The sequence below is a fragment of the Colias croceus genome, chromosome 15 (assembly GCF_905220415.1).
Source record: "Colias croceus chromosome 15, ilColCroc2.1".
NCBI lineage: Eukaryota > Metazoa > Arthropoda > Insecta > Lepidoptera > Pieridae > Colias > Colias croceus.
The window spans coordinates 1,727,595-1,755,284 of record NC_059551.1 but is presented as its reverse complement, the minus strand read 5'-3'; the positions used below and the strand labels follow the sequence as shown (position 1 = coordinate 1,755,284).

Below are 27,690 nucleotides of genomic sequence, written 5' to 3'. Positions count from 1 at the left end.
TTGATAATTTATCAAGGAAGGCTAGGGCTATATATCATTACGCTAAGACCAACAGAAGCGGAGCCACGCGGGTTAAACCGCGGAGCGCAACTAGTATTAGATATCTTGCAAGCGCCTTACTAAAAAATATACAATAAATTATTATAAAACTCCAATTAGAACACAAAGAACAAAACAGTAGTTTTGTACAGAATTTGGAGCGAGAGTTTATAATAATTTTGAGGTCATATGCTACATAATGAAATCTGCACGTAGCAAGCTGAGTCAAATAATCCGCACTATGCATATTATTGAGCTTATCCGTTTTAATAGCTCCTAATATTCATGTAGATAACATTAGAAGCGAAATGAGAAACTTAAAGAGCGTTGATTAAAGCAAATTAATTTTTAACCGACTTCGAAAAAAAAGAGGAGGTTATCAATTCGGCCGGTATAATTTTTTTTTTTTTTTATTACCTAAATTCTACAGGATGTCCCACTATTGGTATACTAAGCGCGAAGGGACTTGTAGTTTTGCATACACTGATCACGTAAAAAATACTTAAACAACAAAATAAAAAATCAAGTCAAAATTTTTTTGCAAATTTTTCCTGAAAATCCATGTTTTCTTCTCTAGCTTCGCGCAGCCGGCATATACCGCTTCTCTAATGTGAGCATTTTGTCTATGAAAACATAATCTTAAACGATAGCTCACGTGCTGGGGCAAAGTTGGGCGGGTTGCTTGTCATGGGTGTACACTGTACACATAGAGTTTTAAGAATTCATTAAATCTCAAATCGTTTTAGAGAAAGCGGGCGAAGCCGCGGGCGGTAAGCTAGTAAGAAATTAAAAACTTACATGGATTTTACGCCAAATAAATTATTACCTCGTTAGGGCAAGAATATTTTAATGAATTTTGTTTTACCTTCATCCAATTAGGTACTTATTTCTACCTGAGAAAGAGCCCGATATAGTCCTCCTAAAAAACAATCGAAATTAGTCCAGCCGTTTCTTAATTAAACAATAACCAGTGTTTAATTCCTAGAGAATTATTTATTTTTTCTTTTTTGTGGTATCTTTAAAGCGTGTTTTTAGTCTATAATTATTTAACTACGAAACGTCTTGATCAATTTCGATAAAGCTTTTATTCGATTACTGATATTATACCTAATACTAAATATTGTTGACATTATAATTAACGTTTAGCCTTAGTAACTAACAATTGTATTTTGCATGCATTAGTGTACACGATAATATGTTTTACGTTGCAGGAAAAACTGCAACAAATAAAAATAATTAATTTGGAATACTAAACAGAAAGCGTCATTAGTATTTTTGTCCAAACTGCTATAATGGGCTCAATTATTAGATAGTTTTTTTCTTAATTTGTTTATCGTAAATCACTGGATTAAATCGATTTAGTACATAATAGAAATACAGGACAATGCACTCTTCTAAAATTGTTAAAAATACCAAAAACAATTATTGCTTATTGGCTTATAAAAACATCAAGTCATCTAACATGGATAATTACATAGGAGTTCTACTCTCATTTACGTGCACTCATTAATATGCAGAGAAACACTGATTTTCCTGTATAAATATAGGTAATGGTATTACATACGTTTTATAGGAGCATAAATATTAAGAAACATAAAAAAATATTTAAAAGTTTTAAAACATACTATTTCACCTAACAATTCTTAAAACATTCTTACCTTTGTCCTTCCAAAAACGACAAAGGTTTTTGACATTTAAATTTCTTAAATTCAAAAACGTTCTCTCCGCTTATAATTATATTATACTAGCTTTCCGCCCGCGGCTCCGCCCGCGTTTTCAAAGGAAAACCGGCATATTTCCCGTTCCCGTGTGATTTCCGGTATAAAACCTATCCTATATGTTAATCCAAGTTACCCTCTATATGTGCGCTAAATTTCATTGTAATCGGTTCAGTAGTAACTGCATGAAAGAGTAACAAACACAGACACACACCTCAAAAACTTTCGCATTTATAATATTAATAGGATATACGAAAATAGTATTCGACATTTTAATTTCTTAAATTCATGTTCTGTATATTAAATAATTAGTACATAATTCTGCGATAAATTATATAAATCGAGACATTAACAACAATATCAAGTTCAATATCAAGTTCAAAACCTGATATTAATTACTAACACATAAAAACAATACCTATTTTATGTATTTGCACGCACAGTCTGATACAAGGCAGTCGTTTTGTATACTCGTTATAAAAAATGTTTCCGAACTGTTAATTATTATCTGTGGTAATTACCAATAAGTATTGTACCAGGTCATTAAATCGTAAAAAAATAATTTGTGTTTATGTGTGTGTATAATGTTGAATAGGAAGTAAATATATAAATTGTAAGTATTTTATAATTGCATTGATATTGCTCTAAAATTACGCTTTATTATTTAAGTTAATTACTATAGGGTCAAATATAAATATATTGTGGAAGGCTAACCAGTCGAAGTTTTTAATGAAAGTAAATTTCACATTCAAACGTTTATACTGACATGAGTAAAACTTAAAATTTAGTATCGCACAAATCTTTGAATATATTATACTAGCTTTCCGCCTGCGGCTTCGCCCGCGTTTTCAAAGAAAAACCCGCTTAGTTCCCGTGGGATTTCTTGGATAAAACCTAGCCTATGTTGCTCAGTGAAGATGCAGCTTTCTAATGGTGAAAGATTTTTTGAATCGGTCCAGTAGTTTACGCGTGAAAACCATACATACATAATTACAAACCTTTCCTCTTTATAATATTAGTATACCTACATAGATAGGTTACTAGCTGTGCATGGCGGTTTATCCGCATAACGTTGCTCCTATTTGTCTTAGCGTGATTATGTATGATTTGAAATGGACAAAATGGACTATCTAACAATGATAAAATTTTTCAAATCGGATCGATGGTTCCTGAGATTAACAGGTATAAGCAAATAAACTCTTCAGCTTTATAATATTAGTATAGATTAATAATTTACCTATCTAGATCATATCACAAAATTGTTTATCGATGCATTATATTGCATACATTAAACTTCAATACATGCTTCTTTACATGCTTCACAATTATATAACATTCGTGTGTTTATCTAGTATATAAAAACTACTCATATAATATATTGGTTAGCGATCGCTTAAACCTTGGTTTGATTCCCGGTAGAGACTCAAACCTTTTGATCTTATTTATAAAAAGTCTGTCAATAAACTATTTGTCTACGTAAATATGATTCAATGAAACTGAAAAGGACTAATAGTAGATTCAAGATTAGTTGCAATTGTACTGTGGTTCATTGTTTATACATCGAGGTAAGCTAAATACATAGTTTTTTTAAATTATTTTAACTGCCTAGATTTAAAGTTTACTCCATTTTATATAGGCTTATAAACAATTCGAAATTTCTAATGTGTTATTAAACTAAATTCCTTTTACTACTGATCCACAAAGGTTGCTTTTCCACCAACAATGTGCAAAGATGTGTAGCGAGGAATGTGTTCGTAAATAACCAATAATATCGCTTCAAACGCTAAACGATTCAAACTTCAAACTAAATGAAGCGATACGATTGGTTATTTACAAACTCATTCCTCGCATTACATTTTCGCACATGATTAGTGGAAAAGCACCCTAATATCTCGATATTAATGTCTTTGAAACAATCTATCATTATATTTAACGTGAATAATTAATTAATTTATAACAGCCTGGTTTATTGACATAATAAACTTGAGAGAGGGTTAAATTGGTATTAAATAGGAAATAAATCATGTTTTACAGCTGTTATTATATCGTAATGATATCATAATATAATCGTAAATCATAATCCTACTATATAATATTATAAAAGTGAAAGTAACTCTGTCTGTCTCTTTTTCACGCCTCAACCCCTGAACCGATGTGGATAAAATTTGGTTGAAATATCGTCAGACTTGAGAAAGTACCTACGTAGTATATTTTGAAAGAAAGAAAGAAAAATACGTTTAATCAACTTCATTTAAACAAATTTTATCCTGGAAATCCCAAGGGAGTGGAAACTATGCGGGTTTTTCTTTGACTACGCGGGCGAAGTCGCGGGCGGAAAGCTAGTGAATTATAAGCGACAAAGTATTAAATAAACATTGGGCGCTTCTTCTAATAAGAATATATAATATATTATTATATTTTTTCGTTTACAGATACAAATTGCGTCTTGCTGTTCGCATTATGTTAAGGAAAGCCATATTAATATTCGGTTGGACCGTTTTATTTTCATTTTTGACCGGTTCAACAGGTAAGTTTTTTATATCTGATTGTATGTTAAGTTAATGTAACGTTTTTGTTTGATTCGCGGTAGAATGTTTTAGAAACAAGTTCATATCCCAGAAATCATCTATAAGTACTAATATTATAAAGCTAAAGAGTTTATATGTTTGTTTGAACGCGCTCATCTCAGGAACTACTGGACCAATATGAAAAATTCATACAGTGTTAGATAGCCCATTCATCGAGGAAGGCTATAATATATTATTATCATCACGCCAGGACCGACAGGAACGGAGCCACGCGGGTGAAACCGCAGAGCGCAGCTAGTAATAAATAATATCGATTGCAACCTCCTTACTTTTCTTGATTCATATTACATATATACAAATTTGTTTTATTTCCATAAAACCCACTATTTGCAATTAGGAATTTACGTGGGACTTTTGAACATAAATAAATATCTAATAAAATATCACGTAGGCAACTTTAATAGACCGGCACTATGATATCAAATATTAGAATAGTCCGCAATTTTAAATGTCGGTTAATCGATTCATATAACCAACAATAATGTTTTATTACTCTTCATACCTTTATAATTTATATGAATTATATGATGCAATATGCGCCATTGCACATTATTATGTTATATTTCCTCTTTTAACGAGTTGTTTTAATGTAAAAAATACCCATAATGATGATTGATTTTTTCATGATTTTCCTGGCTAAATAACTATGCTGCTAGCTAGACTACCTAGCTGATCCGGTATACGTTGATCTTACAGGACAGAGAGGTTTATAAAGTAATGTCTTTTTACAGAACTAAGTATCTATTGAATATACTTTCACAAAAATTTATTAGAGGTATATTCAAGAGGTATATTATAGTCACTGGGCTAGTATAATTCACATGGAATCATTAATTTTCCCTTGTTTTCACGACTCATTATGCGAAGCATTAAGCTTTACGATCGAAAATTTCAAAACTCTTTCTTCCATGATGTTTCCTAGAACCACCAAAATACGTTATTAGAAACATTTTCAGAAATCAAGTTATAATTTGTCAATTTATACTGCAGAAATCTTCTTTTGGCGCGTTGAGAGTCAAACTCAAATTTAAGGGAGCGTCTGCGTCGTGGCAATACGGCCACGTCGCGTCATGAAGTAAGACGACGAATTTGGTATCTCTGAATCTTGCCAAAGAAGTTTCACTTCTGACATATGTGCTCGGCACACACGCTCTATTTTAAATTTTTAAAGACACTTAAAACACTAGTAAACTAAATCTCTAACAATTTCCAGGGGTATACCTTTCAAACCTATCGCAGGAATGCTTCAACTGCCTCTGTTATGTATCCACAAACTGCGATACCTCCCATGAGTGCACAGGGGGGTACTGTGGGCCCTTTAATATATCCAGAGTGTATTGGGTCGACGCTGGCAAAGTGACCCTGCCTGATGATGACCCGGAGCGGAATCATGGTGAGTGAAGGTCGTTTATATTAATATTCTAAAATATAATCCCAATAAGTTATACCATTTCGTAAAAGAATGGATTAAAAACACAAGAACAACTTTAAAATTATGCAGATATTTTTTGACTGACCGGTTGGCTTGGTTCACAGACAATAGTAGTGGCCCTGCCTTCCAAGCCTTCGTGGGTTCGATTCCCGCCCGGGGCAAATATTTGTGTGACGAACATAGATGTTTACTCTGTGTCTAGGTGTTAATTATCTGTATAAGTATGTATTTAAAATTATATATGTATGTTTATCAGCGATCTGGTTTCCATAACACAAGCGATAGCTTAGTATGGGATCAGCCCCCCTAGCCAAGTGGCTTCCTGTTAGCGTAGCGTTCAATAGAATAGACTACGAATGTATGAGATTGACGTAAGCTGTAGATACGTTTATCTAGTGTCTCTTTATCATATTATTATAACAACAGTTTTTAAGAAGGCGTGACAACCTTCTTGAGTTAGGTCACTTCGTGTCGAAGCAATTTCAAATTTCAATAACCGCAAATTAAATTTAAAATTCCTTTGGTCTAGACTCTAGACATTAAAATCAAACACTTATTTACTTCGTCACTTTCAATATCAAATGATTTATAGCCACAAACTGTTGACGTTATATTATTAAGGATAATTTGATTAGCAGATCAGAAAATATTTGTACCTATACGTATGTGGTGGCATGTAATGATGTTTCTGCAAATCAAAGGTACATTTTTAGCAAATAAGTATACCTAATATCTAATTCTACACTAATATTACAATCCAAGAAAAAATTGCATCTTTGTTTGAACGCCTCAGTCTCTGAAACTGCTGGATCGAAATTTGAATTGAATTTATGTTGGTTTGGATAGTCCATTTATCGAAGAGTTATTCGCCCACAGTACCGAAACCGTTGGGGAAATCTAGTATTTTATGTCGCTAGCTATGCTCCGCGGTTTTACCCGCAGTGCTCCGCTTCTGTTGGTCTTAGCGTGATGATATATGGCTGGTCCAATTTGAAAAATTCTGAGTTCCTGAGATTAGCGTGTTCAAACAAACACACAAACTCTTCAGCTTTATAATATTAGTATAGATATAGATAACTTATAATTATTTCCAATGAAATATGATGTTTCTGCAATTAATTCCTATCAAAACAATAATGAATTATATGAAAATTTCAGCTTGGGAAGACTGCGCGCGTGACTTCACCTGTTCGAAGCGGATTATTTCAGGATATCTGTCGAAGTTCGGTCAGGTCAGTCACACGTTCCACAACCAGACTGTGTTTATTGTTTATTGTTTAACTAGTATTATGTAGGTATAATGTGTATTATTGTGTGTGGATTTCATTATTATACTTTTATTTTTGAAGTAAACTTCTTTAGATGCATTGAGAGTAAAATTTCAAGGTCGCGTCATGGCAATATTGCGACAAGTAGTAAGGCGACTATAATAGTATCTATGAATCTTGCCAAAGAAGTTTCACTTCTGACACGTGTGCTGGGCACTGACGCTCTTTTTTATAATATTAAAGCTGGCTTTGTAGAGTAGAGCTTTCTTCTACGTTGTATATCCCTGTTTTCATAGTAGATACATTGTGGTACATTGGAGATTTATGTGAACAAAACGTCTGTATATTTTTTTTCCTTAGTAGATTACATATACCACAGATAATATAATACTTACTAGTACATATAGTAGCTATCGTTATTCATACATCTACAACATGGAACAAAATGATTTGTAAGAATGCAGACCATTTAAAATGTTATTAACACTTGTCACAAACAAGCAAACCCAATTTAATAAGGTCTAACAGGTTTCAGTAGATAGCTATACAGCAAAGCTGATAATCGGCTTATCTGCTCGATATTTAACCTTAGCCACAATGCGACGCTATTAGCAGAATTATCTGGTCTAGAAGAGGAAATGATTTCTTTGGATACCTCGAAAAAAACGTTTCATTATTGTAACATATTTATGCCTCAATATAATTGTATTATTATCTACTCATTCTATAAAAATATACAGTTTAAAGAAAAATTGTCACTGATTTAATCACTTACAGAATCTTAGTTTGAATATGCAATATACCTATACAATATACCTTCCTATGAGTTATCAATATATTATGCCACTGCTGTTCCTCTTACGTGACACTCTTTTCACAACAACTTTTCAATGATCAAGTAAACACACACGACAGACTGACACACTCTTAAAGTGTACCTCAAATTCTATACGATCACGATGAAAAAGGGGAAAATATCCTTATACAAGATTTTTATTATTTTTATTATCTGTGACATTACCGAAAAAGTTTATTTTATTTTTCCAGGATTGCAACAAAGACGGCGTCACCAACTGCTTCGACTTCATGATGGTGAACGGCAACGGTGGCTACAGTTGTCACAAGCCGCTGAACATATCGGTGAATGGGCGGCGATGGTTGAAGAGATTTGATGAGTGCAAGCGGTCGATACCAAATTTTGAATAAAGCTTTTACCTTATGATGTGTTTTACTCCCTAAAATGAATCAGAGATCTAATCTTGTGAAGAGTTGATTAATCCGGATAGGTGTGTTTAAGGTACTGCATCTGAGGGATAGACCGCCATTGTAGATTCTCCCATAAAAAAAATCAACAAAAAATATATAAATGCTCATTGCGACAGTAGAGATGACATTTTTTTTTGGCATAAGAAATTCCCTCAAACTTCTTTCCCAGAAATCAATCTCTCCTGAGGCACGTCATTTGTTTTTAGCACATAATATAGTATTTGAATTATCAGAGATAACAACTATTGTCTTATTCTATTAACTTAAATTACTAAAAGTAAGTAAATTTTGACATAAATATCATATAACGTTAGATAAATATAACGTTAGATAAACTAGTATTACTTAAACTTTAACATAGTTTTTGCATGGGGTTAGTACTTAGTTATAACGCGTTTGAATATTCCGCACAGGACGCAATGAAAATTCATGAGACCTCAATTTCGTCTCATTAAAATGGTTTCCAAGCTACGAACAAGATTGGATGTAATTTACTTTTTTCACTTTACTATTGTACCTCGGAGCATGCATTCAAAAATTGCATTAATACAAAGTGCTAGTTGAACACTCAGGACGAATAATTTTTACTCTGAATGTAAGTCTGACTAGTAAGAGCAGTGGTGGCTCAGTGGTGAGACCTCGGACTTCGAATCGATAAGTCCGGGGTTCAAGACCAGGCGAGCGCGCAGGAAATAAATTGATTTTTCAATTTATCTACGCATGTTGTAACATCACCACTGCTCGAACGGTGAAGGAAAACATCGTGAGGAAACCGACATGTCGAAGAATTAAAAAGTTCGACGACATGTGTCATCCGCCCACACGCACTTGGCCAGCGTGGTGGATTATGGTCTGTACCCTCATAGGAGTCCCGTGTCCCAGCAGTGAGAACGTATATGGGCTGATGATGATAGACTAGTAGCAAACACCTGTTAGGAGTGTGATTAGAAGAATACGATTTTTCTGTCGAGTTGTTTCTTTAAATGCACCGTAGAAGGAAAAGACTTCGCACACCCTTCGGAGAATTATTTGAGAAAGTTGTTGATAATAATTATGTATAACCAACCTTCTGCAATAAAATAGTATTACTCTAATATAATAGAGCTTAAAAAACACCGCCCATACGCATTTGCCGAGGCTTAAGACTATATTTTGCAGGCATTACGCCTCAACAAAGAAAAATAAATAAAGCATAGGTACTTACCAAAAAAAAGCCTAAACCATTAAGAAAAAAATGATAACTTCTCAAAACATACCATGTTTTATTTCAAAAGATGAATATCATCACACATTCCTCGCTACTATTTGTCATGGTCGTATTTTAATATTACCCTGTCAGGTTACGAAGGCGTTTCATTTCATGGTGCATCTCCGAGATTATGGTACTGTGAAATTTCATGATATTATTTTATGCTGTGGTATGGTATGATTAGTTATACATTCCTGCTACATTATAACAAATTAAGACATTTTCTTCTTATAAAACTGATGATAATTATTAATTATGCTCAATATCATTGAAGTACAACAAAATCTTTATTAAATTACAGGTTTTTTTTACTCACCGAATTAAATCTTACATTCTTTTTTCTAAAATACCTACTGTGGTGCCTATAGTTTTGCGACAAAAGGCAAAAAATCAAAAAAGTTTAGAGTTATAGCTATAAACAAGCACAGGCCAAAATAATTAATCGCTCGAGACTTGAAAGCGAGTACAGTATCTGGGTCGTTCAGGAAATGATATTTTCAAGGGAGGACCTTCAGAGGGCACTCGGAATCCTCTTATACCTACAAAGGCTTGTGCGGATGTGTCGAAGAAAAGAACATATTTTTGAAGAAAATAAAGCTTGGTAAAGTACTTATGGTAAGGTGAAAAATTACATAATATTATGTAGAGGGATATGAGGATATCATTAAAATATAATAAATTATTGCTATAGAGTTCTGTATTTTCTTTGTTATACATAAAATACTAGTTTAAAATCATCCTTTTGGTGTTAATATTGTTCATAACTACTGTAGCAATCTCATTTAAGTATGTTGATTAAAAAGAGTCGTAAAATATCATAATATAGAGCAAGAGATTCACAGCAGAAAAACTTCCGTGGTTAAAAATTAAAAGAAAAACACATAAAGTGGAAAAATTAATTCTAAATTTATTAGAAACAAAAGTTGAATTTAAAAAAGTATGCACTGCCCGGGAATCGAACCCGGGTCGCAAGAATGGGAATCTTGCATGATACCACTACACCAGCAGTGCTTGAGAGCTGAATGTGAAATTATCGTATTATTTCTATGCTACATCATTTTCTAATTTAAAATTAATAACGGTTATTTTTTGTACAGGGTATAATTAACCTTCTTATTATATATAAATCTCGTGTCACAATGTTTGTCCTCAATGGACTCCTAAACCACTTAACCGATTATAATAAAATTCGCTCACCATGTGCAGTTCGATCCAACTTGAGAGATAGGATAGTTTTTATGAAAAAAAACTTAAACATGTAGGTACTACGGGCGAAGCCGGGGCGGACCGCTAGTAATTATATAGGTATTTACATGTTTCATCATCAAAAAGTTTAAAAACGAATTATTGATTTTATCCGTAATAATTAAATCTACCTATAAGATATTACCTACCGAAGTATGTTATATACCTAATACAGAAATAATATTAGACTACTATCCAAGTTACTACGCGTGTAAAACTGTTAGAATATTGTTTTCGATCAAATATGTAATTATAGGTAAGGTACACTAACATACATGATGTACATACTTACACTTAAGTCCTTTTCTGATTAGTATTTGATCGCAAAGCCAATCAGTCCACGAAAATAGTTTTTATCTAAGAAAAACATGTAGGTTCCCAATTTTCTTTCATGTTTAAAATCCACACACTATTTCATCTACGTTCTCTTATAAAAAGCTCTAAATATATAAAATAATATCGAAAAAATACAAATGATTACGGAACATTATAAAATGTTCCATTTAAATACAACTGCATGTAAATTATGAGCTAACGAGAAAGCAACGCAATATACATTATTTATCTTCAATAATTATTCATGTTTATTACACTGCGTTGAAGTATTAATTAACGTTTGCTATAGCCAAACATTAATTAACCGACTAAAATAAACTAATAATTTTGCAGTTCATGCGATTACTACTTATTAAACAGCTCTTTATTTAAACTCGTCAATTGTTATTTAAATTTATCTGAATGGCATATTAGTGATAAAGATATTTTATTTAATTTAGTAGATGCATAATTATTAATTACATACACTTAATGTTTGTGTCCTTTTATCATAATGTCCTTTTCTGACAATTTGCTTATAATATCTCTCCCCTTAAATCTAAATGTAGGTAAGATTTATATCACACTAGCGGTCCGCCCCGGCTTCGCCCGTGGTACATATTCACGTTTTCTCAACATATGAACCATCCTCGTACTTCAAGGAATAAAAAAAGAAATCGAAATCGGTTCAGCTGTTCTAAAGTTATGCGCTTACCAACACATATTGGGATTCATTTTTATATTATAAGATTTGAAAAGTTTAAGTATCCACAGTTAAACACGAAAACCTGTAAATTATTAAATTTTACTATGAATTATTTTAATTTAAATGAAGTTAACCAGAAATTTTTGGTCTATGGCGAACCACAAAGTTCGAAGCAACACAATACAAACATATAAGTAAAATACCTACATTATATTTTGCCATGCGGTTTCGTGAAGCCACCATCTTCAGGGATTTATTAGTAACATTTCATGATTTCATATTTTCTACTTACTCTAGTACCTATGTCTAGTACAGCCTACACCTGTGGCCTACACACTAGAATTTACTTAAACTAGCTTTGCTTTACTATTACAAGATGGCGTTAAACTAAATTGAAATATATTTTATTTGTTTTTATCGTCTCCATTTTATGTACAACGCTTTAGTATTTCAAAAATAATAAATAATACTGTAGCGTGTCTAGCATGTGATTTTTTAATTCCTTAAAAGCCTATTAATATGTTATTCATTTTCTTTACTTCCGTTCCTTGTCGCTAGAGGCAGCTAAGTAGATTTCCGCATGCGTACTTGGCTTCCTTTTTTTTCAATGTCCCTGAATTTCATGAATGGCGCTCGTTCACAACCAGTCGTCAGTACAATAATAAAAATTTAATTTAATGTTAGAAAATGTCAGAACAAATAACTTTTAATATTAGTAAGGAACCAATTAGATAGTGTTGTGAATAGAAGACATTGGGTTTTCCCGCTCAAATTTGACAATAAAAAGTAAGTAAATGTAAAATTTGAATTTGGAATTATATTTACTGTTTAGAAACGGAACGTAAATATGTAATTGGTTAGTTCTTCTATTAGAAATTTCATCACATTGCGGTTCATTTATTTATAAATAAATATAACGTGTATAAAGGAATCATGCCTATATTTTAAACGCCGTCTCTATTTCCTTGAAAACAAAACTGCGGTAATTTTATCGATTTGACACTTAGCCCAATTCAATGTTGTAAATCGTCTCTATGCAAACTTTTTATACAATACCAATGGCCTTGAGAAATTTATTTTCTTGTAGTCCTTAGGTAACCCTATAAATTACAATTTAAAATTCAGTGTTTACCTTTATTCATTATACTTAAACTTCATATATTTCAAAATAAAATGATTGGTATATATTTTGCAAAAATGTACATTGAATATTTATTGAACTTGTATGATGTTGGAAGTTGGAACTGTCATGACAACTGCCCTATTGCGTAATTTTCTTGCGAGTAAAATATCGGAACGAAGAAAATTAGAATCTACCATACCATATTACTTATATTGTTTATATTAAAATAAAAATAATAAGATAATATATATATTCTAAATTAAATAAATTTAAGTAAAAATAATATAAAAGGGATGTGAAGTAACGAAGGATAATAATTAAATGGGTAGTCGAGAAACGTCTAGGTTTTTAGGTCAAGAGTTCGTCTGCCAAACATATCATTATGTGCCAGACGATTCGTCTGCTAGGAGCGAAACGCAGGAATTGCGTGATTTAAATCCTTGATTATTTAGTATACAGTGTTAGTTATATTATAATAAGAAATTTATTAAAATTATAGTCAAAGAGGCAGCGTAACAAAAACATTGTATGAAATATTACAGAGAATGAATCAAAGCAGTAAGTTAATTAATTTTAATTTTCTTTGTTCCGCTGTTCATTTTTAAACATTTTCATTTTATTTATTATTTTATATTATTATTAATAGGCCATTACTAAATAAAACAACAACACGATATAAAAAAACCTCTCGATTTTTTTTTCTTTGATTATAAAAATATTTTTTTATCTGCAGCAAGTACAATGTCAAGTAGCCCGTTCCCTTACACCTGTGAGCTATGTGGCGCAGAGGGCTTGACGGACGAGGGTATGAGGTCCCACACCTTGGAGGCCCACGTGGCTGGCAGGCCAGATTGCCCGTTCTGCGACTGTACTGTACCACAACCACAGCTCGTGAGCCATGTGCAGAGGGTCCATCTCCATTATCTAACACCGGAGAGGGAATTAATGGCGTTCATAGATGACCAAAGCCCGGGGTAAGTTGTCCAGTCAATTTATATATTTACTACTCATACAAATAAATTTTATTTATGTATCTTACTGTTTACAAAGTCAAAATAAGAGACTATTTTAACGTGTATGATAATTAATATTAAAAATTATTAACACTTTTGGCGTTTTTGTCTGTGTCGGTTAATCTTAGAAAATATAACACTGCCAACTTTGAATTAGACTTTCATAGGCAAATAATTTGAGGGAAATAATTTTTAGGGATTAGTTAGTAGCATCTGCTAAACCTTGTACCTATGCATAACGCTGGCTTAGCTAAATTAATTAGTAATTCATTATAATAAAACTATAACAGTAATCGAACTAAAGAGTTATGGAACATTTTAATACCCACAAACGCTTTATAGGTACTATTATGTATTACTCTATAAGCCGCTTTGCATCGTGTAGTTCAGAGATTATTTTTAAGCGAAATATTTATGTTTGTAACAAGCTCGGCGGTATCACAGACTTGTTTTAACAAAAAGGAGTTCTGGATATTCTAACTTGATAATAATTACAACAGTGGAAGTTCTATCAATATCAGTCCAGCCCTTAATATAAATTAACTGATACTGAAATTCAACGTCCAACCCTAATCAACTTTCGAATTTATAACATAGTAAGATAATACAATGATATCGATTTATAATAAAACGTCACAAGCCCTCATAAATCTGCGTGCTTTGTTAGTTATTTTGTCTGTAATAAAACCATGCTTTTCATGTCCACAACGACAATACATTGTTAAACGATATATTCTTTCGCTACGATACAATCACTTACCGCTAAGTAATTAACCATAAATGTCTCCAGTAAAGCTCCCGTGTTTATGTCTTCGTAAATGTTTGTCCATTCCACATAAATTTTAACGGTAACATCATTTTAGGTATGACGAGGATTCAAAAATGACCACTACAGATAGCTGTAGCTATAACACGCCAGGGTCAATAAACGGATGGCACAGCCCTGTAGAAGTTTCAACTTCGTTCCATAACGGTGCAATTTCAAAAAATAATTACTATCACAATGGTTATCAAGATAAGGATAACTCGAATTGTAATCATAGGAGTGAAAAAGATGAAGAACGGTTCTCGCGGTCACCGAAAAATATTAATCTAGCTAATGGTATAAAAAATATCAATATTAGTAATGGCGTGACGGGGAAGAAAACTCGGAGTAAGGAAAATTCGGTTGAAAATGAATTATTGAATGGACACGATAAAGAATGTAAGTAATCGAAAGCTCGTCAAGTTAATCTGTATGGTATTAACTACCTATTAAGTTAACTCACATAATATTATAAGTATTTTTGTTATTATTGTAGTGAAGCACTACACGATAGCATAAGGAATTTATATCTGTTTCCAAAAGAACTTTATCAATTTTAGGTCTACACTCGAGCCCTACCCACAATAATATGAATAACTATGATGGTTCGCCTAAAAATAGTAAGGTAGGAAAAAATTAAAAATAATTTATTGTAACTAGTTAGTTACTTACGCAACGTAAATTCGATTATCTTAACATTTTCTATTTTAGCTTTCTATGGCGAGCGCTGGACAGGGATCGCCTTTACGATCGCAACTAGCTTTAAAATTGAAATCGAATACACCAAAGAAATTAGCACCAACTCCTAGTCCAACTGTTCAGGTTAGTAAATTTTTTGATAATTGATACCTCTAAAATATATTTCAAATTTATTTGTTAAAATTTCATTGCTTTATTAGAGAAAAATATTATTTTAAAATTGAATTATGCCCCATACGCCAATAATATTATGCTTATATGTCGGAGTATTGATTTATTCAGTTGGTATTAACGCCATCTATTGGTAAAGTTGTGAGTATTTTAAATGTTGACACAGTGAGACTTGAAGTTTTAACGAATGAATTTATGACAATGACAAGTGACAATGACATTTTCCTTGAGTCAGTAGTTTGGCAGGTTGGGGGGTGTCAGTTCGAACGACACTTGCCGCCCGACAGCCAACCGCGCTAGTTGTGCGCACTGATTCTTTTTATTATTTTACGATCATGGCGGACGTTGAAATTAATCGCGAGGAATCTCCGAAAGCAGCGGTGGGATCTGACCATCATTCCTCCAGTGTACTTAACCGACACCCTGCTACTACGAGCGAGACATATTTCCGAGAATCGGCGAACCAATCCGCCGAATCAAACTGCGACGAACAATCTACGCCACGAGGCACCGAAAACCGTAACGTGCCTAATAATAGTGCTTTTCCTAATGTGCCTCCTGAGATGTGGGCTTCGTTTTTCCGTGGAATGGCGGAGACTTTTCACAATAACGAAAACCAAACTTCAAACTCCAAACCACCTGTGAAGAAGATGAAACCCACTGAAGTGTACATTCCGTCGTTCGATCCTGACGATTGCGAGTTTACGGCGGCGCAATGGTGTGCCGAAATCGACCACCACCGGACACAGAACTCATGGACGGATTATGAAACGAGAAATGCTGCTTTTACGCATCTACGCGGCCGAGCACGCAAGTGGGCGTCCAAATCATATCCCTTGTGCAATACGTGGGATGAAGCGAAGGAGCGGCTAACAAGACAATTTGCCTCCACTAAGCGTTTCCACGACCTTTTCCGGGACATGGTGCAGTATACGAGTGACCGCGCCACTAGCTACGTGGAATACTCCACCAACAAGCTGGCGATGATCGATCGACTGGAGACAGCGTGGAGCGAGGCGAACAAGATCGAAGTCGTCATATCAGGTATCTCTGAGAATCAGGTACGAACAGATTTATTAAAAAATACCCCCGCGGACTTTGTAACATTAGATAGACACCTCGCTACCTACCCTCAAATTAATAAAAATAATAAACGACCTTCAACTTCGAGCTCTTTTTGTAGTGACTTTAAGCAGCGTAAAATTGAAACAAATGACCATGTTAAGTGCCACAATTGCGGCAAAATGGGGCACTATAAGCGAAATTGTAAATTCCGTCCGCATACTAAGGTTTTACATTCGGAAACGTCTCAATTAAAACGTTCCCCGCCTGTCGATAAAAATGTTCAGTGCACTTACTGTCGCAAATTGGGGCATACAGAGCAGGTGTGTTTCTCTAAACAACGCGACGAAAAATTTAAAAAAAGTAATGATACAAAGTCCGTTAATGTGTGTGTGTAGTCAGAATCGCCGTAACCTATCGCTGACGTTATAACCGGTGTGCGAGATCTTGTATTTACGCGTTTAACTGGTGCTCCACTTCCACTCATTCCTTTTTCTTATTACTTTGCCTATAGAGATCGATGATTTTCACTTAGAGGTCGATTTTTTGGTGGTAGACTCTCGGGCTTTACCTCATGACGTCATTGTAGGGCGTGATGTTTTTACGCGACCCGCGGTAAACTTAATAATTAATAATAAAGGCGTTCACGTTTCTCGCGATGTTCGTGCGGACGTTTGTGCTTTTCAAAGTGCGATATAGAAGCAATCGATTCCGACCTTACAGACATCAAAGATATTGCTCGTTTACGTGCTATTAATGAAAATTTTAATGAGAACTTCGTAAAGGGGAACTCTCAGACGGTCGTAACAAAAAATCCACCGAGTATCAACGCGCTGGTTAATGAGTATGAAAAGTTGGACCTGTTCGACATCAGACGTGACGTCAAGGTCAGGATGGACGAGACGACAAAGCTCGGGAGCATATCTGGAGGACGTGCGCAACATATTGTGTGTCATGAAAAGCTAAGGAATTATCCTACGAGTTTACCAGAAATGTCTAATCAACTTGTTGATTTGTAATAAGAGTGAGTTTTATTTTTCTAATCGGCTTTAAAAATTAATAATTAAATATTGAGTTATGTTAAAATGATTAGTCGCCAAAGTAAACGGCATTTGCTGAGATACACGATTGTATTAATTATGTCAACGGTTGCGATATTATGTGCTTTTTTTATTTTTGTTGTTGATGTTTTGGTTAAAAGAAATGCTTAGAATTTATTTTGTTGATCGATGCTAATAAATGATCGCATCTCTAGACGCTTGTTTCCTTTTTCTTTCCTAAGGGGAGAGATGGCGTAAATTTTGCATTGGAAGCTCCGCGCTTCGTGCGAAATTTTAGTGTTGGGAGCCCCGCGCTTTACGCGTAAATTTAGCATTGGAAGCTCCGCGCTTCATGCCAAGGTTTAGCATTGGAAGCTCCGCGCTTCATGCCAAGGTTTAGCATTGGAAGCTCCGCGCTTCATGCCAAGGTTTAGCATTGGAAGCTCCGCGCTTCATGCCAAGGTTTAGCATTGGAAGCTCCGCGCTTCATGCCAAGGTTTAGCATTGGAAGTTCCGCGCTTCATGCCAAGGTTTAGCATTGGAAGCTCCGCGCTTCATGCCAAGGTTTAGCATTGGAAGCTCCGCGCTTCATGCCAAGGTTTAGCATTGGAAGCTCCGCGCTTCATGCCAAGGTTTAGCATTGGAAGCTCCGCGCTTCATGCCAAGGTTTAGCATTGGAAGCTCCGCGCTTCATGTGTTTGCTCTATCTACATTGGAAGCTCCGCGCTTCGTGTGTTTGCTCTATCTATCTACATTGGAAGCTCCGCGCTTCATGTGTATGCTCTATCTACATTGGAAGCTCTGCGCTTCATGTGTATGCTCTATCTACATTGGAAGCTCCGCGCTTCATGTGTTTGCTCTATCTACATTGGAAGCTCCGCGCTTCATGTGTTGGCACTACACTGGAAGCTCCGCGCTTCATGTGTATGCTCTATCTACATTGGAAGCTCCGCGCTTCATGTGTTTGCTCTATCTACATTGGAAGCTCCGCGCTTCATGTGTTGGCACTACACTGGAAGCTCCGCGCTTCATGTGTATGCTCTATCTACATTGGAAGCTCCGCGCTTCATGTGTTTGCTCTATCTACATTGGAAGCTCCGCGCTTCGTGTGTTTGCTCTATCTACATTGGAAGCTCCGCGCTTCATGTGTTGGCACTACACTGGAAGCTCCGCGCTTCATGTGTTGGCACTACACTGGAAGCTCCGCGCTTCGTGTGTTTGCTCTATCTATCTACATTGGAAGCTCCGCGCTTCATGTGTTGACTCTACATTGGAAGCTCCGTGTTTCGTGTAGGTTCTACGCTGCAAACTTTGACGCAAAGTTATGACCAGAGCTAAATAGGTTTAGAAATCGCGCGAGAACGCGCTAACTGTCAGAATGGCCGTGTCGGAGTATTGATTTATTCAGTTGGTATTAACGCCATCTATTGGTAAAGTTGTGAGTATTTTAAATGTTGACACAGTGAGACTTGAAGTTTTAACGAATGAATTTATGACAATGACAAGTGACAATGACATTTTCCTTGAGTCAGTAGTTTGGCAGGTTGGGGGGTGTCAGTTCGAACGACACTTGCCGCCCGACAGCCAACCGCGCTAGTTGTGCGCACTGATTCTTTTTATTATTTTACGATCATGGCGGACGTTGAAATTAATCGCGAGGAATCTCCGAAATATATTATCACAGAATAAAAATCAATTATTTATTCTGTGAACAGCGAAAACATGACTGTTGCTTTACCGCTGTCAATGTCAATACATCCATATTTTTTTTTACAAATATATTGGCGGTAAATCTTCAAGTTGAAAATTTTAAAAATAAATTTTCTAAAAGTTCAGGTGAAAAAAATTCTCAAAATATTTTCAGTGCCTCTTATGTGATTTTACATCAACATGTCCGCGGAAATTGGAAGAACACATAAACCGTGCTCACTTCGATTTAACATCACCATCGGTTATGGGAAATGAAAATTCAAATATCGATAACGCGACTTTGGGACTTCTAAATCCTACAATAAACTTGGATAATCCAACTTTGGCGTTGAGTGCGATGGCTATGTCACCTGGGCCTCATAGCTCGTCATTTCAGTGTCCAATATGTGAAAAGGAATTTGCAAATGGGTCAGAAGTGGAAGTTCATGTGAATGTGGAACATCGAGATATATTGAGCCCTCAGAAAGCTGTGAGTATATAATTATAATCATACTCAGTATTAATCCAATGCAGTTGAAAAGTTTAATACAACACTGAACTTTTAAACTGCATGATTGTAAATATAATAAAACAATCTGTTAGAATGTCATAAACACTGGAAGTGTCTTGTTTGCAAATATGAAAACTTATACATCAATAATCTCAAACTAACCAATACCAAACATTCTTCATCTAATTTATTGACTGCTAGGAAAGAATTGAATTCATTATTAAGCAAGTTATCACATTTTTAGGACCAAGTGGACAATGCATCATGTGACGATGTTGTTATGATGGAAGAGAGTCCTGTCAGCAACTGTCCCATTTGTTGTCAGCCGCTTCCACTCTCACAACATGAATTGGTAAGTTTATTTGAAATTTCTTTACTAGAAATATTTTGGGTAGATTAATTAACAATTTCTTCTTGTGTTCTGTTAAGCTTATCTGTAAAATTTAATTACAAAAAATGTATAAACAATTTACACCAAATTACAACTACAGAGAAATAAGTAAAAATAACTAAATATATTAACTAAGTATATTAAATTAAATAAAAAAAAAAAATAACTAAGTAAATTAAATTTTTTTCATGCAACTTGTATGTTTGCATAATTTTAATCATCTGACCAAAATTCAACATTAGAATCTATAAAATCTTGATTGAATCAACTTGGAAGTTAGCCAAGCTCTGTTTGTAAGTATGCATACAAGTATAAGCATTGGAACTTAAATGAAATTTTTACTTCAATAACTTAGGCCCCGGAACCACAGACACAATAGAAAATCTATTGTGCCTGGGACCGCCCATTGAGCCCCAAGCGGCCTGATGGCCGCTTGGGGCTCAATGGGTTAATCAGAAGATATTGCAGAGCAATATAAGCTAGATATAGCAGAGTCACACAGTTATGAGATCAAGAACTTTAGCATTCGTAGTTTGTTAATTCACTACTGTGTAAATTGCACAAAAATTGTAGGTAATTTAACTCATTAAAAATTATATTTATAGATTCAACACATAGAAGAACATTTTGAAAGGGGTGAAGATGTCGGAGCTTCCACATTATCTGATGCTGAAAGAGAAGCACAGAGGACCAGAGAAGAACAGGAATTTCAATTACTCAGAGTTAGTAAAAATATTTTAAGTGTTGAAAATATGAATGAAATTTTATCTATACTAATATTATAAAGCTGAAGAGTTTGTTTGAACGGGTTAATCTCAGGAACTACTGGTCCGATTTGAAAAATTCTAAAACCAACAGCAGCAGAGCACTGTGTGTAAAACCGCAGAGCACAGCTAGTGTTTTAATATACATGAACACTTAAACAATGTTTTGTCCATCTTCAAACTTTTTAGTGTTGATTTGATGACTATAATTATACATGACAACAAGATTAAAATTAAGATTGTAGCATATATTGTAATTAATTATTAAGTTACCTACATTTATTCCTATAATTAATAATTAAACTGCCTATTTTAGGCTCAATATGGTATGGAGGAAGATGAAGAAGGCTACAGTAGCAGAGCAGCGAGTAGCTTGAAGCGAGCGGTGTACAGTGGAGCCCTATCTGTCGCGGGTTACTATGAGCGCAGTGTAGGGCTCCGACGGGCCTCCGCATCCGGCCTTGATACAGGGTGTTCTAAAACTAGTGGTATGGACATCAATTTTTCAAATAGCGTGCAAATTAAATAAAAAAAAACAATGATTATTCCAAAATGATTTAGGGTGATTTTAAATGTTTATTTTAGTTTATTCACTTCTTGATATTTAATCCACAGGTATTTTAGAAAGGATAGTGCAACTAAACGCTCAAAATCCAAGTATAGTTAAAACATATTTGTGTAGTGCGGTGGACCACTATGCCAGTACATATGGTGATAGAGGCTGGGGCTGTGGATATAGGTGAGAATTTATAATATAATTAAAATAAATTGTTACTTAGGTTAGTGCTCAAAAAAAAATTGTGTCCTGGAAGAAAGTTGTGCTTTAGTGAAATTAACTCTATATTGAAAGGTATATTGGTTGCAAAGATACAAGATACGGTGTAATATGTGTGCACATAGGGGTGGGACTGGTTCGCGCGGCGAATGCGGCTCGCCGCTCGTGTAGGTTCATTAAAATTAGATCTTGCCATATTTTTATTTTTTTTTATAAACTCACACAGTGTTTTTGGAAATGTTTTGATGTTATTAGAACAGGATTATAGACTTAATCATATTCCATATTAATACATCAGTATATTAGCTCTATTATTGGAAAATTACAACAAATATTTAAAGAATGGTAGCGAAGCATCTGTACAAAAGTCCAAAAAATATATTTTCCTTGCTCACTGAAAACAATTTTTCAGGAACATGCAAATGGTGCTATCGTCTCTCGTCCGTCACCCGGCGTACAGCGCGCGGCTGAGCGCCGTGTGGGAGCGCGAGGGGGACGGCGTGCCCTCCATCCCGGCGCTGCAGCGGCTCGTGGAGCGCGCCTGGGCAAGGGGCTTCGACACGCAGGTGGGGCACGGCCACGGGGCACACGGGGGCACGGGGCACACGTGTGGGAGCGCGAGGGGGACGGCGTGCCCTCCATCCCGGCGCTGCAGCGGCTCGTGGAGCGCGCCTGGGCAAGGGGCTTCGACACGCAGGTGGGGCACGGCCACGGGGCACACGGGGGCACGGGGCACACGTGTGGGAGCGCGAGGGGGACGGCGTGCCCTCCATCCCGGCGCTGCAGCGGCTCGTGGAGCGCGCCTGGGCAAGGGGCTTCGACACGCAGGTGGGGCACGGCCACGGGGCACACGGGGGCACGGGGCACACGTGTGGGAGCGCGAGGGGGACGGCGTGCCCTCCATCCCGGCGCTGCAGCGGCTCGTGGAGCGCGCCTGGGCAAGGGGCTTCGACACGCAGGTGGGGCACGGCCACGGGGCACACGGGGGCACGGGGCACACGTGTGGGAGCGCGAGGGGGACGGCGTGCCCTCCATCCCGGCGCTGCAGCGGCTCGTGGAGCGCGCCTGGGCAAGGGGCTTCGACACGCAGGTGGGGCACGGCCACGGGGCACACGGGGGCACGGGGCACACGTGTGGGAGCGCGAGGGGGACGGCGTGCCCTCCATCCCGGCGCTGCAGCGGCTCGTGGAGCGCGCCTGGGCAAGGGGCTTCGACACGCAGGTGGGGCACGGCCACGGGGCACACGGGGGCACGGGGCACACGTGTGGGAGCGCGAGGGGGACGGCGTGCCCTCCATCCCGGCGCTGCAGCGGCTCGTGGAGCGCGCCTGGGCAAGGGGCTTCGACACGCAGGTGGGGCACGGCCACGGGGCACACGGGGGCACGGGGCACACGTGTGGGAGCGCGAGGGGGACGGCGTGCCCTCCATCCCGGCGCTGCAGCGGCTCGTGGAGCGCGCCTGGGCAAGGGGCTTCGACACGCAGGTGGGGCACGGCCACGGGGCACACGGGGGCACGGGGCACACGTGTGGGAGCGCGAGGGGGACGGCGTGCCCTCCATCCCGGCGCTGCAGCGGCTCGTGGAGCGCGCCTGGGCAAGGGGCTTCGACACGCAGGTGGGGCACGGCCACGGGGCACACGGGGGCACGGGGCACACGTGTGGGAGCGCGAGGGGGACGGCGTGCCCTCCATCCCGGCGCTGCAGCGGCTCGTGGAGCGCGCCTGGGCAAGGGGCTTCGACACGCAGGTGGGGCACGGCCACGGGGCACACGGGGGCACGGGGCACACGTGTGGGAGCGCGAGGGGGACGGCGTGCCCTCCATCCCGTACACATGGCAAAATACATGGTGACATGGATTCACATGGTAAAATATGTACACATGGTAAAATGTGTACACATGGTAAAATGTGTACACATGGTAATATGGGTACACCTGGTAACATGGGTACACATGGTAATAACATGGGTACACATGGTAATATGGGTACACCTGGTAACATGGGTACACATGGTAATAACATGGGTACACATGGTAACATTGGGTACACATGTATACCCTACACATTAAGCTGAATGAAAGCAAAAATAAATTGGTGATCGTGAAAGCAGACGGTTATTACATTTTCTGTATCTACATATCGATAAAGCAAGGTAAGGTTCGCTGTTTTTCCTATTCATTCGTTCAGTTAAAAAATTATATGTTTTCGGCCGTAGCAAATAAAAGATCCTGTACGTTATATTAATATGTATAATGTTGTCTAAAAAAAATAGTCTGTCTTTTATACTGTGTCTTGAACAAAACAACAACAGTAACAATAATGTTATTGATTCCAGGGTTCAGAGCAACTGGGCTGCAAGCTGCACAACACAAGGAAGTGGATCGGCGCGTGCGAAGTTGTCACCGTGTTGTCTTCACTCAGGATAAAGTGAGCTTTTTTAACTCTATTGTTACCTCTTGCTGTACTACATTTTATAATTTAGATATTTAAGTAATAAACACTCATATTTAATTACAATATTACGTCCATTTCCGAAACATACCTAGTTTATTTTTGATTATACAAAATATCATTGATATTTAACGATCATCTCTAACAACGATGAAGATAGGTACTATTTTTCTTGGGTATAATATATTATATAATAAAATAATTAAGACAACCTTTATTATTTTTATATATTTTGTTTAAAATAATTCTTATTGACCACTACATTATTTACTTTTGTTGAATTATTTTACTCCGTTATGTTTAAATATCGATTATAAATAATAACATTTAAATAACTTTTCTAGGTGTTCGTTAATCGACTTCCACAAGCCGACATCAGCGGACGGCAGCCACCCAGCCCTATTTGACTGGGTTCACAAATACTTCCACGATGAGCCGACTTCTTTCAAACCACCACTGTACTTACAGCATCAGGGTACGTTGATGTATAGTCACACCCCGGACACTCCATACAAAATTATAGTTTTGACAGTCACACTGTAGAGACTGCAAATGTGTGTGTAAACTCTTTATGGTTGGCACATTTGTGACTAGCGTAAAAAAAAATTCGCGTTTTTCTGATGAAATACATCCGTAAACAGCACAATATCTAACCATTTTCTACGAAAAACGATAATCACAAATCCAAAATAATAAAATTGCTTTAAGTCAATTTGATTAATGTTGTCAATCTTCGTTGCGTTTCGTCTAAAGACGTCGTTGGTATCGTCCTTGCGGGGAAATGGGTACCATAACATGTCTGATCGTGCGGGGTGAGGTAAGTGTTTAATTTTGGCGGGAGGCGGAGAGTGTCCGTTCTGTAGCGTTTAGCTACTATTATGTATTCTGTGGTATAGTCACAGAATACATAATAGTAGCTAAACGCTACTATGGTATAGTCACAAAGAAAAACGCGAATTTTTTTTTACGCTAGTCACAAATGTGCCAACCATAAAGAGTTTACACACACATTTGCAGTCTCTACAGTGTGACTGTCAAAACTATAATTTTGTATGGATTGTCCGGGGTGTGGTATAGTGTCCTAGTACCCTAAGTGGTTTTATTCTTTATCCGAACCGCTAGGGACTGGAACATGCTTCCTGAATCTGTGTTCCCCGACGAGTACAATATGGGGGTCTTCAAGCGTAGAGTGAACAGGTACCCTCTAGGGAAGCGCGTACCATCTTAGACCACATCTCAGCTTAACATCAGGCGAGATTGTGGTCAAGCTCTTCCCTATCGACGATAAAAAAAAGTGGTTTGTACCCTAAGGGGTTTGTGCCCTATGATAGTGCTGACTGATTGTACTGTACCTACATCACCAGTATAAGTAGATCTATAGTGTTAAGTGTGTTCTAGTGGGTACACAAGCACTTCCACGACGAACCGACGGCGTTAAAGCTGTACTTACAGCTTCAGGGTACATTGGAATATAGTGTCATGGTACCCTGAGCGGTTTGACCCTAAGTGGTCGGTACCCTAGGTCAGCTTTCTGTTTTGTACCTGTAGTATATATCGATTTAAAGTATCCTCGTGTTCTAGGTGATCGGTGCCTTCCCTCTTTGTGAACCGTATATTCGTTATAATAATTATCGTCATTATGTTATAAATGTATTTATGTCCTTGCCAGGTCACTCACGCACAATTATAGGGTACGAGAAGCACAAAGACGGCAAGGCGACGCTACTTGTGTTGGATCCGTCACATTCGCCGGCACAGGTAAGTACTCTTATTAAAATAGGTACATACATATTATATTATCAAAAAAAGGTTGGAGAATTTTGTATAGTTTTGTTATATTCATCTGAACACATAGTAAGGCTTCATAAAAATATTTCGCGAAAAACATAGAGTGGATTTTGATGACACTCGACTATCGTGAAGCTAATATATAAATAATACAAGCTACTTGTTTTCACCCGCTTCGTCCGCGAGTGAAACCGCGCGGAACAGCTAGTTTTACATAAGTATGGATCTACAGTCACTTTATTATTTATCTTTATAGGTACGTGCGGTAACATGCGACAGGTCCGGTGGCGGAGCCCTACGGTTGCTACGGCGCGGAGCCCCGGCGCTACGTGCGCGCCAGTACCAGCTGCTGTGCGTAACCGGCCTTATACAAAGTGACCGGGAGTATGAGGTATGGAGCTGATAGTAGACAAATATACGAATAGCTTGTTACTATAGTCTCGACGTATCCTTGGACGAGAGTGTTACATGCGTGTGGTGTGTACGATGTGTTATGTAGGCCGTAGGGTGTAGCATATTGCGCGCAGGCGTATCACGTAGCGTGTATCGCGTAGCGTGTATCTCGCAGCGTGTATCTCGCAGCGTGTATCGAGCAGCGTGTATCGCGCAGCGTGTATCGTGTGGAGTGTGGTACTTCTAGTACTAGCTGCTGTTTTTTTTTTTTTTTTTTTGTGTGGTGTCTCTCAATGTTAGCCAGAAAGGCTTCTACATTTTAACGCGGACGCGGGGGTGAACTGAAGGTTCACCCTGGTAGCGACATGCACAAGGGCGTCAACCCGCCACGGGGATCTCGAACCTCCGCTTGGGCTGTCGCTTGAGTGGAGGAGGCCAAAAGGGCCCTAATCGGACGGGACTAGCTGCTGTGTAGACTCTGAGATGGTCTACGTAGTACGAGCGTGTGTGTAGCAAGTGACGCGTAGCGCATAGCTCGTAGCTTGTAGCAGATAGCATGTGTTGTGTACTACAATGTGTCAACAGCCTCATACACACAGAGGTACATGGCGCTACGTGCTACACGTCAAATAGCGCGTAGCTTGTTATACGTGTAGCTCATATTTGTAGCGTGTTGTACTAGTTTACTATTTTAATTCTATTGCATAGCTTCTATCGCGGGCCTTGAGCGCGGGGACCGAATCGAGAAATTCCGTAACGAAAAAACCTCACGCTCCCCACTCCGACGGGCGGAGGTGTGGCTTGAAGGCATGGCATGCAATAGCTTTACCGCGGCAGTCCCCGAGTGACACACGTCGTTTTTAACTTTCAATTATAAATTTCAAATAATACTATAAAAAATTTAACGTTTTTGTAATAACGGTCCATTTTCTATTGGTTTAATTTTAAACTTAATATAATCTTAGTTGTTTAAACATTAAACTAATCACAAATGTATTCCATTTCAGGCAAGCAAAGTGCTGCAGTCGATCCGTATCCCATAGACCCAGTACCACGAGGCCCGACTACAGTGTACCGCTGCAGTAAACACGCATACACACATTATGTTATTTATTTATTTACTAATGTACATGAGTTACAATTATTTTAAAATTATCGATTTTTAGAAGTTATGTTCGTAAATTATTGTAA

General features: G+C 37.5%; 2 protein-coding genes and 1 non-coding gene across 3 annotated transcripts; 2 read left to right on the top strand and 1 right to left on the bottom strand.

Moving 5' to 3' along the window:
* Positions 1-2,199: 2,199 nt before the first annotated feature.
* On the top strand, positions 2,200-8,264 carry LOC123697844 (lysozyme-like). The gene is made up of 5 exons (XM_045644407.1): positions 2,200-2,370; positions 4,190-4,284; positions 5,559-5,738; positions 6,936-7,009; positions 8,093-8,264. The coding sequence occupies exons 2-5, from the start codon at positions 4,218-4,220 to the stop codon at positions 8,249-8,251; spliced, it is 480 nt and encodes a 159-aa protein (XP_045500363.1). The 5' UTR covers positions 2,200-2,370; positions 4,190-4,217; the 3' UTR covers positions 8,252-8,264.
* A 2,236-nt stretch (positions 8,265-10,500) lies between these two features.
* Trnag-ccc lies at positions 10,501-10,571 on the bottom strand. Its single transcript has one exon. It is a non-coding gene; the product is annotated as a tRNA-Gly (tRNA).
* A 2,005-nt stretch (positions 10,572-12,576) lies between these two features.
* On the top strand, positions 12,577-27,690 carry LOC123697848 (zinc finger-containing ubiquitin peptidase 1-like). Its single transcript, XM_045644410.1, has 16 exons — positions 12,577-12,612; positions 13,683-13,923; positions 14,826-15,166; positions 15,328-15,392; positions 15,479-15,589; positions 19,604-19,918; positions 20,184-20,291; positions 20,936-21,052; positions 21,411-21,582; positions 21,710-21,833; positions 22,282-22,435; positions 24,203-24,294; positions 24,663-24,793; positions 25,988-26,076; positions 26,363-26,497; positions 27,507-27,690. Exons 2-16 carry the CDS (start codon positions 13,691-13,693, stop codon positions 27,540-27,542), a joined length of 2,223 nt encoding a protein of 740 aa, XP_045500366.1. The 5' UTR covers positions 12,577-12,612; positions 13,683-13,690; the 3' UTR covers positions 27,543-27,690.

Bases quoted from the DNA above. Each gene is read 5' to 3' on its own strand.
- LOC123697844 (XM_045644407.1), top strand. From the start codon at position 4,218: ATGTTAAGGAAAGCCATATTAATATTCGGTTGGACCGTTTTATTTTCA. The intron at 5,739-6,935 runs GTGAGTGAAGGT...TGAAAATTTCAG, and splicing joins TGACCCGGAGCGGAATCATG to CTTGGGAAGACTGCGCGCGT. The intron at 7,010-8,092 runs GTCAGTCACACG...TTATTTTTCCAG, and splicing joins ATCTGTCGAAGTTCGGTCAG to GATTGCAACAAAGACGGCGT.
- LOC123697848 (XM_045644410.1), top strand. From the start codon at position 13,691: ATGTCAAGTAGCCCGTTCCCTTACACCTGTGAGCTATGTGGCGCAGAG. The intron at 19,919-20,183 runs GTGAGTATATAA...TCACATTTTTAG, and splicing joins TATTGAGCCCTCAGAAAGCT to GACCAAGTGGACAATGCATC. The intron at 20,292-20,935 runs GTAAGTTTATTT...TTATATTTATAG, and splicing joins CACTCTCACAACATGAATTG to ATTCAACACATAGAAGAACA.